Here is a 10,886-nt window from a genome sequence, read left to right as displayed (position 1 = left end):
GCCACGAAAAATGTAGTTATAAGTTGACAATATCATCGGTTTTAATTTTCCAGGGCGTGTTAACCTACTCTCATATATAAAAAGTCATTCATAAGAGAACTGAGTCTGTATGAGGTACTGTGATGAGCAGAGGGCACAAAGGACCATGATGTCGAAGTGCAAACCTCAAAGTAATCTAATTTAATCTAATATAATCTAATCTAATCTAATCTAATCTAATCTAATCTAAACTAATCTAATCTAATCTAATCTAATCTAATCTAATCTAATCTAATCTAATCTAATCTAATCTAATCTAATCTAATCTAATCTAATCTAATCTAATCTAATCTAATCTAATCTAATCTAATCTAATCTAATCTAATCTAATCTAATCTAATCTAATCTAATCTAATCTAATCTAATCTAATCTAATCTAATCTAATCTAATCTAATCTAATCTAATCTAATCTAATCTAATCTAATCTAATCTAATCTAATCTAATCTAATCTAATCTAATCTAATCTAATCTAATCTAATCTAATCTAATCTAATCTAATCTAATCTAATCGAATCGAATCGAATCGAATCGAATCTAATCGAATCTAATCGAATCTAATCTAATCTAATCTAATCTAATCTAATCTAATCTAATCTAATCTAATCTAATGCAAAAGACAAGGCTTTTCTTGCAGTTGAAGAGAAGAAAGTCCCATCGCAAGATCTGATCTCGTTGTCTCATGGAAAATTGCATCCTGGGACGTTTATGTTGTTGTTGCTGTTGTTGTTGTAGCAATGTAGCAGCAACATGTACAGGGAATGCTGCTGGAGTGACAGTCCTTGGACGGATATAAGTCCTGGTCGTTCCGATAAGTAGAACCTGTCTTTGAAATGCTGTTGCCACTGTGTGTGGAAAGTTGCACTGTTCTGTTCAAACTACATATCATCCAAGTCTATGTCATCTAGTTTAGGCCATAAAAAGTTTGTTAACATGTCATGGTAACGTTTACCGTTCACTAATGATGCGCTGCCGATATCATTTTCGAAGTAGTGCAGCCCGATGACTACGGTAGCCCAAGCACCACACCGAAGGGTGACTCCTTGTGGGTGCACTTAGATTTTTACTGCCCAATTGCTACAGGTTCACTTATTAATGACTGATTATTGACTCAGATCGTCGGTTACGTTGATCGAAAAAATCACGCATTGTGAGAAAGACTTGCACTTAGGGCAAAGACAAAGAAATATTGCTAGTGGTACTTAAAGCAATTAGCTGGGCAATACTAGGTTACGGTACGCCCGTCTGGTTGCCTCGTACTAGTGATTCGCAGTGACCAGACCTTCCAAAATATTACTATCAGAAAAGTCACGGGGTGCCTTCTGATGCCTCTGAAACACTTTCACTATAGCGGCCGCCTCGATTGTCAGGTAGAATTTTCGATAATCGGATGTGCATTACTTTTCTGACTAAGTCGCATATGAGATATCCTAGAATTTGTATCACACCCTCTATTTACATTAGCTATCCCGGGTTTCAAGTCCCTTTATCAATTCCTAAGATTTCCATTACTTATAATAGTTAAAAAAAGTTCCGAAAGCATTACTCTACACTCTGAGTATTCACCGTTATATTAAAAGCCACCTTCGTTTTCCATTTTCTTCAAATCAGTGTCACTTGTGCAGAAGCACCTTTTTCTTAATTCATGACGACTACGAAAAGCAGATTTTCGTAGTTTTGATACGCAACCAAAATTTCGATAATTGACGATACCAATACTTAAACAATAAACTCGAAAACCAATCGAGTCAAATTGCATCACAACAAATCGAATTGGGTTTAATAAAAACCGGCAGTGAATTCGTGCTGCCAGAGCGTGCAGATGAAGCAACAATTTGGCTGTGAGCTAACAAAACAATAGCAAATAAATAAAAATAATAAATAAACGAATGAATAGAGAAATGGGAGGCACATAGCTTGTGTCAACGCCAACACCAACACCAACGGCAGCAAAAGCCAAAGCGAATGAACAAAAACAAATTATCGCCAACATCTTAGTGTCCATTCAACGAGAAATTGCTGTCAGCCGGTCACGTCGACACGGCAAATTCTATTGATTGCCCGACTGACAAGCTGAGCGAGCAGTTAGCAAGCAAGTAGAAAGTTTATTGGCTAGCAGGTCACACTCAACAGCATAAATTTCATTATCAGCCAACTACGAGCTAACGAAGTTGCATCAATGAACGCTCAAAGAAAGTATATGCACACATACAAACATACAAGTTCGTACATGCGTAACATGTAGGAGGTAAGGGAAAATGAGGAAGCGCATGACGAGCGAGAGGCTGTTGGCTTTACCAGTAGGAGAAATAATTCAACAAGTAGCGACGCCAGCAGCAATCAGCAAAGCAGCAACGCAATAACTCAACGCTACCTACATACATATTTACACTTACATAGGTACCACGTACATACACATGTAGGTGCGTCGTAAACTCGTAGCAGCAATCTAAGAACAGCGATAAGAGCCAACAACAAGCCGACTTAATACTCGTCCGATGGTCATCGTCGCTGTCGCTTCATTTGCCAACTTGCAACATACTTATATTTATTTACCACAAGCAGTGCAGCACGTTTGCTAGCCAAACGATTGCCAATAGTAGCAAAACCACCAATCTAATTGCACGGAAAATTGATTAATTATCGAAAATATATTAACAAGCTTGAGGAAAAGATCGAAGCTATAAATTTAAACTTATAAAATGGTGATCGATATTAAAATGTGCCGTTTCGAGAATGTGCCTTGGGGGTTTCGTTTAGTGGGCGGTGCAGATTTCGAATTTCCGCTGACTGTCGTTAAGGTTAGTAAACGCAAACGCACGTGTACATGCCAGATTTATACGTGGAAAATGTAATTTATGATGTGCATTTTGTTGCCGAGGCGCTTTAGCCTTAGCGCGTTCATTTCGTATAAGGCGATTTTCCGCAAAAAGCCTGCCTTAAAACGTGTAGTGCAGAAACAAAAAATGTGTAAAATGAAAAATTTTTGTGGTCAAATTAAATTACGTAACTTCGAATTAGTTCGTCGATGCGTTAAAGCATAAAAGTGTTCTACAAAAATAAATATGTATGTATTGTATGTGCATGTACAAGTAAACATTTGCTTTGTGTTTGTGTTGATGGTGGAAAATCAAAGTACCGACTTTTCGCAATTTTCGCAATTACAGCTTTAACAGCTTTAACAACTTTAATGTGAATTTTGCCATAAAAGTAAAAGTTTAAGGGTAAGCCATTTGCTAGCTGCCGGCTGCTATTTGCCGCTTGCACGGCGACAAATGAAATAATAATTAAAATGGCTTTTCGTTAACATTAACAGGCCATAAATTTTTTTATTATTATTGACAATCAACACGCAAGAGTGCGGCGAGCATACACATCCAAGCTCGAATGCGCCCATTATAGCCTGTGTACATTAGGATGGACCAAAAAAAAATTGTTTTCTCACTTAATTTGTTCAATGGCCAAAAAATTAATTGAAATGAGTAAATTGAGGAAAATAAATTATTATTTTTTTTTTTTGATAAAGCACAGGATATTATTTTTTGCATACTTATGAAAGAATGTTCATAAGATTAAGGCTCTTGCCTCATTTGAAAGAAAAATTTGATTTTTTTGTTTTGCTTGTTTATGTAGATTAAATATTGAAAAATTGCGTCCCCAAACAAAATACCGAAAACAACAATAAATAATCTTTTTTTCGGTTTACACGATTTTAAAGAAACTCCTAAAGATCATTTCAAATGAAGTGCGGGCCTTAAAACCTATCATTAAAAAAAATTAAAAATAATATCAAATTAAATTATGTTAAAATTTTGTACTAAATTTCAGGAAAATTATGTTTTTCCATGGTACTATTCAATCGTAATTTTCATAGTGTTTGCGGTAAATATTAAATAAAAAAAGAATTTAAAAATATGGGAGTCTAATTGTTTTGATCATAGAATAAATCCAGGGCGTAGCATCAAGAAAAATTTAATTCTTTCTCTTTCGGGTCATAATAATATGCATAAATACATATTCGTAGCGGCCGCCGTAGCCGAATGGGTAGGTGCGCGACTACCATTCGGAATTCACAGAGAGAACGTAGGTTCGAGTCTCGGTGAAACAACAAAATTAAGAAAAACATTTTTCTAATAGCGGTCGCCCCTCGGCAGGCAATGGCAAACCTCAGAGTGTATTTCTGCCATGAAAAAGCTCCTCATAAAAATATCTGCCGTTTGGAGTCGGCTAGGTCCCTCCATTTGTATACACTTACCTCTTATCATTATTATCGGGCAATAAAGCACTGCGATCTCTAATGTAATCCATTGTGCTTGCCGGCGAACCTTTAATTGGAGGTTTCTAATGAATTTGAGCACCTTCTATGTCGCCCACGCATTTAGACTCGCACCACCAAACATAGGTGGGAAGCTTCACATTAGGAGAGTACTGGTCCATTGTCCAACTGTCAAAAAGATAGACGCTTATTTCAACTAATCTCGATTTCTAAAATGACAACGAAGCCTAGAATATCCCATTTAGTAGAGCCTTTTTTTCGCTAGCCTCTGTCCTGAATCCAATATCTAATGTCGTATGATTTCCGTGCCTTTTCCGTCGTTCACAATTTCCCTTGCATTGGCTTTGGTAAGCACACAAAAGTGTGCTTGATACATACGTGCGTATATACGCGTGTATATACTCGTACGTGGATAAACTGTGCGTTGAGAAACTGTGCAAAGGATTCGCCCTACATTTTGCGTTGATTTATATGTATTTAATTAGAAAGTCGGTCAACTATATACCTGCCTTTCTTTCCTTCAATCTGTCATGCAATCCATCATTACATCGCCATTACTGTCAGCTAACTGGCAAATTGATGTCCACACTTCTTGCTTTTTTACATTACTCACTCATTCGTTTTGCCATTCTTCGGTTTGTTTGTATTTTTAATTACCTCCTACCTATTGTTTATCGTTGCACATTGCCAAGTGTTTTGGGGGAAAAAACAATGCATTGGAAAAGAAATTGAAGACATAAAGCATTTGAAGCCAGGGGATCGAAAAACCGATTTTTCAAGCATTTTTCAAGCGAAGACATTTGGATTATTAAAGAGATAACTTTATTATTTAAGAGTTCATTTTATTATTTAAGTTTATTTTAATATTTTGTTAATTTGGAATAGTTCATTTAAGGCTGCGACGGGCGCCGTCCGGCATTATCGATCTTTCCAAATTAGGAAGGAGCTGCCTTTACGGTAAATGTCGAGCGCTATTAAACCATGCTGACTGATTTTTTTATCAGATTTTTAATCACAAATTAACATCGACGGCATTTGGCTCCAACAAGATGGCGCAACTTTTCATATAGTGCGCTTAACAATCGATTCATTGGACTTATCGAAGGAACACCGCAACTCGTATACGCGGAGGACATATATAATTGGCGCATATACCCCTTTTGGGTTTTTGGCCGAGCTCCTATCCTCCTATTTGTGACGTGCGTCTTGGTGTTGTTCCACAAATGGAGAGAAATACAGTTTCAAGCCGACTCCGAACGGTAGATATTTTTTATGAGGAGCTTTTTCATGGCAGAAATACACTCGGAGATTTGCCATTGCCTGCCGAGGGGCGACCACTATTAGAAACAACCTTTTCTTAACTTTGGTATTTCACCGAGATTCGAACCTACGTTCGTTCTGTGAATTCCGAATGGTAGTCACGCACCAACCCATTCGGCTACGGCGGCCGACGGACAAAGTTATTATTATTATATTATATATACATATATATTAAGACATACAGTCACTTACAGTGAGTTTAATAACTTTAGCACAGGGAAATATTGACAAGCCGCGACTATTTATTTTTTTCTCATTTAACTATAATAATTTGCTTATGAAAATATAAACCATTCTGTTAGACAATTTTCATCAAAGCTTAGAACTTTTAAATAAGAATTTTTAGCTAAATTTCAAGTATGCATTTTAATACAATTGTGCATTTTCTTTATATAACGAAGGCCCAAATAAATTGTCACAACTCGTCAATAAGTCCTCATGCAGTTCTTATTAAACGCACTGCGTGTGCTGTATGTAGGTTTGATTCATGACTAGCATTCATTAGTGCCTGGTGTCGAAACACCGAGCTTGAAATATCAAATGATAGTTGTTTTCTATTAGACCGACCACGGCAGGCAATGGAGAATCACAGAGTATGCTTCTGCCATGAAGAAAAGTCTCATAAAAAACCATTTGCCTTTCGGAGTCGGAGAGCTACAAAATAGGAGGGGAGCTCAGCCAAACACCTAATAGAAGTGTATGCGCCAATTATTATTATTTTTTAATTGGTCATAATATAATATGAATTTTATAAGTTTTTCTGATGTGTATTAATAACTAAAAGTTTAACAAAGTAATTAAATGCATTATATATTTATGATATATAAGTATTTTTCGACATTTTCGCTAAAATCTGCTTCTTTATTATAAGCTTTTAACACAAATTTATCCCGATTATTATCACCTCTATAAATTTATTAAATAAATCATGCCTGCAAAAATTTTATTTGATCAAATCCTCCTAATTTAATTAAATTTATGTATGGCGAAACGTATTTTTTTAGTCCCGACTCTGTGTATCCAAAATGATTAATTCCTCTGAAAACTAATTTGTGTATAAATTTGCTACTTCATCGCTTGTTGTTTTGCATCCAATTTTTGAATTACATTTGTTTCGTTGCGTATTTACGTTTTCTGCTTCTTATTGTCGCACTGCGCACACATACATAACTACAATGTATTCTTAGCCCCATTCTCTCCCGCTTTCTCCCTCTCCTATTCTCTCTCTCTCCTCTTTTCTCTCATTCTCATACAATCATGGGCACCAATCATTGTCGGCAGCGAAGTCGATATTAACACATCCGCTTGCCCGCCCAGCTTAAATACTGGACGGACAATTGTCAATCGAGAAACACTCAATACTTCAATGTCTAGACAGACAGGTAAATAAACCAAACGGACATTTAAATACCAAAAGGGAAGAAGAAACGTTACTCAATGCCGCAGCAGTAGGCGCACGCTAAGAGCGCAAACAAATTAATCTGTCGCATTCGCTGTCACGTATCACGCAAATAGCCACGGGTGGGGGGTGTCTAAACAGATCACTGCCAAAATTAACTCACTGACCCAGCAAATAGTATGCCACCTAAGTTGTTGTGGAGCTCGAGAAAAATATATTTAAATGCTTTCTTTTTTTAGTAAACAATCCTTTGTTGGTATTTGATTAGCTGATAATTTGTTTTAATTACTTTTGTTGTTCCAAATTTAGGTCAACGAGGGCAGCATTGCTGAGGAGGCTGGAATGCGTGAAGGTGACGTTATTGTGCGCATTAATGACACCGCCACTTCTCCACTCTCGCACGATGAGGCAGACAAAGTTATAAGGCATTGTGGAAATGTATTCTACATCGGTGTGCAACGGTAAATGAAAAGTTGTATACAACTTAGTTAGCCCATTATATTTTATTTCGTATGACTTTCGCATTGCAGTGAAGGCGAGGATGAATTGGTGCCGAAGATGTTTCCAGTTTTGGGTCTCGAACGTTCTCCTACCCCCCAAGATTTTCTCGATGTGAGTGGACGTAAAAGTCCTTTACCCCGTCAGTTAGAGGATTCCGCAGAATCACCAACCGAATATTTATCCGATTTGCCGGAACGCCCATCTTCGGTACTCTCAGAACAAACGGAAATTAAGTTGGTAGAAGAAGAAATTGCAGCAGTGCTTTCTGGTGAATCAGAGGTTCTTAAGGAGCACAACGTAATTGGGTTCGTTTTGTGAAACAAATGTGCATGAAGTGCTGTTGACTTTGGTTGTTAACTTATATTATATTAGCGTAAATTTCTATAGAATATTTCCCAAGCCGGGTGTATGTATGACAAGCGATGTATTGCGGACTCTCAATGCGGACGCCACGAAAACTAAAGCAGAAAAGGATAAAGAAAATAAAAAGTGGTCGACTTTTCTAGTGAAACCTGATCGTCCCGTACCGAAAAGTAAGGAACAAATCGAAGCAGAGCGTAGAGCGGCTAATGCATACAAAGTGAAGATTGTCGTGTCAAGATCACGTTCGCCATCGCCGATGGTAAGTAGATTAAATGCATTAAGCAAAAACTTAAAGAATTACAATATCGTCATATACTAGCCGCAGCCGCCAGAGGCAATACATCCAGTAGAAACAAAGCCCTCGACAGTCATAGAAAAGCAACCGTCACCGCCAAAATTTGAGGAAGTTGAAGAACCGCCACCAAAGGACAGTGAGTTGCCCAATTTGGAAGAAGTCAAAATTGTAGTAGAGCCACCAGCTGAGGAGAACGAGCAACCACAAGTAGAGGTAGAAAATCAGCTAAAAACGATGGAGGATAGCATTGTGGAAAGCAAGGAGGAAGTGCAGGAAACTAAGAGAGAACTTTCCCCACCAAACGAAACGACAGCACCGCCACCATCAGCAGTCGAACAGAGCGCTGAGGAGTCTGCCACCACTAAAACAACAAATGCATCCGCTGAACCCAACGTCCCAGAGTTACAACAACGCGAAAAAACCGAAGAAGAGCTTGCACTCGAACGGCAACTTGCCGATGTGCAACGTCAACTGGCTGCACTCTCCTCACTGCCATCCACCATACAAGCCACACTCGATTCAGTTACAAAGCAGTTGGCGACACTGTTGCCAGCTTTCCAATTGCAGACAGTGACGACTCAAGCGCAGCGGGTAGACACTTCAGTTGCAGCCGAGACTCGATCCATAAGTTTGGAAAAGATTGAGGAAATCACTGAAGTGACAAAAACACAAGAAGGTAGGTTGAGCTCACCAAGCGCATAGTGAAGAGTTTTATAAGGAAACAATATTTTTAGCACCCAATCCGGACTCTACCTGCACTAAGGGCGATATCGTAACTACTGAACCGGTTACTGTTGAAGCAAAAGAAAATGCCAATACTGCAGTTTCTGCTTTGGATGATGTGAAGAAACAGGAGGCAAGGCAAAATAAAGAGGATATGCAAATAATGGAAGAGGAGCAGAATGCGAAAAAACAAAAGGTGAGTTAGCATAGTTCGCAAGCAAATACCACACACCTATTTATAAATAAAAATGGTTGCTTATTTACACAAAATACTTTTTCTAATTAAAGTTTGCTAAGTATAGTAAATATTATTATATATAATTTTTTTTATACTGACTTAGGCTTAGATATACGATAAGTACACACGAGTAAGTTTTTACTATACAAAACTTAGTTTTCTTTCTTTCGTTAATTGGAATCTAAAAGTTCAGTTTTTGGTCTTTATAGCATGGAAACGTAGAAATCAAGCTTAGCCAAAAATTAAAACTTCCTAGTTTATATATCCGCGGATTTTTTCCTGAAAAGTATGCCATTAATTATACTTTTATTCTATGCTTGACCATCTCCAGCTGGCTTTGCTTTTCCACAAAACGCATTTTCACGATCAGGAAGTCAATCGTTAAACAAACATTTGACTCTTAAAGTAAGGTTAGCCGAAGGTGCTAATAAACATTAATATCAGCAAAGCAGTAAAACAGTCAAATAAGTGGAGTTTGCGTCAAGAAACAGCAGCTTTTTCTTGCACACTAAATTCGGTGCTGGTTCCCAAATATTGCAAGCATGACTAGACAAATGAATGCTAATAAGCACCATACCAATAAAATATGATTGATAAGCCTCATTTAATACTCGGGTATTTAAAATAATATCTTGAACTAGTTATAGAATTAACAAGATACACGCAAAGACAACTCAAATTGGCTCGAAATACTCTCGAATAACAAAATTGCATGCATGAAATAAGTTCTGCGAGAAAGTAGCGATTTTCTAAGCGCTCAGGCCCAATGTACTTAGTGTCTAGGAAAGGTCTTCAAACAGTAAGGAATGAGATTTTGTTTAATTAATTTTTTTGACTCTCTAATAAACATGAAAAATTTTAATAAAAATATTTTACCGAAATGAGCCGCCTTAGAAAAAGTGTACCAACATAGAAAAAACTTTGTTCCTATTCCAGACAAGAGACACATATTTGGGTACCGATGATACCTACGGTGACCCTCTATTGTTGCCTTAAATTTTGAACCTTGATTACCTCTACCAGAGTTCGCAACCACTTTGTGGTCAGTTTGGTGAGGGATTCCGGTACCTCTGTGATCGACAAGTTTCCTTTTGCACAGTGTCTATTAAAGTTTAATTGGGCAAAAGTGGGACGTTTAATTGGCCCTGCATCAACGGGGTGAGCCAATTCGTCAGTCACTTTATTTCCCTAAATAACCTAGTGTTGTGGTACACACAACAGCTCATACTGCCAAAATGATACAGGGTCTTTTAAATTGAGTCGATTTTCTATATGCAAGTTAAATGAGAATTTATTACTATTTATTAACATACATACAGGTACTAAATATAATAGTAGAGAGATTGCAATTTAAGAATGTAAATATCCCTCGCGTGCACCCTTACAAATGCCAATTCTTTTCATAATATATTTGATGATATTTGGGCAGAATTAAAGCTCTATGTCTAGGAATTTTGTGCAGAATGTTTTCTTTTGGAACTTCAATGATTTCTGGCTTACTCCTAAGAATTATATTTCTGATATAAGCCCAAATCCAATAGTTCAAGGGCGCTAAGTCGTTCAATCTTCGTTGTCTTGGCGATCAAGGTCCATATCATCAACAATAGGTGAAATTGAATAAAATTTGAATTGGTCGAGCCCAGGGGCACCAAAAGATTTGGTGGCTCCTAAATCACTCAGGCTGAAAAGCCCATCGTATTTAGAGCTCTGGAAAGAGGGTAGGTAGACAGGGA

General features: G+C 37.4%; 1 protein-coding gene across 1 annotated transcript in view; it reads left to right on the top strand.

Annotated features, from left to right (window-relative positions):
- The first annotated feature begins 2,740 nt into the window (after positions 1-2,740).
- The window catches only part of LOC129241410 (titin-like), a 28,344-nt gene continuing 20,198 nt past the window's right edge, over positions 2,741-10,886 (top strand). Inside the window, exons 1-6 of the mRNA XM_054877706.1 lie at positions 2,741-2,839; positions 7,343-7,494; positions 7,564-7,839; positions 7,907-8,156; positions 8,217-8,868; positions 8,927-9,111. Coding sequence (XP_054733681.1) covers positions 2,741-2,839; positions 7,343-7,494; positions 7,564-7,839; positions 7,907-8,156; positions 8,217-8,868; positions 8,927-9,111 — 1,614 coding nt within the window. The remainder of the gene's footprint in view (positions 2,840-7,342; positions 7,495-7,563; positions 7,840-7,906; positions 8,157-8,216; positions 8,869-8,926; positions 9,112-10,886) is intronic.

Source organism: Anastrepha obliqua, chromosome 3, assembly GCF_027943255.1.
Source record: "Anastrepha obliqua isolate idAnaObli1 chromosome 3, idAnaObli1_1.0, whole genome shotgun sequence".
Lineage (NCBI taxonomy): Eukaryota > Metazoa > Arthropoda > Insecta > Diptera > Tephritidae > Anastrepha > Anastrepha obliqua.
The sequence above is the reverse complement of the archived record's forward strand: the minus strand, read 5'-3'. Positions and strand labels throughout refer to the sequence as shown.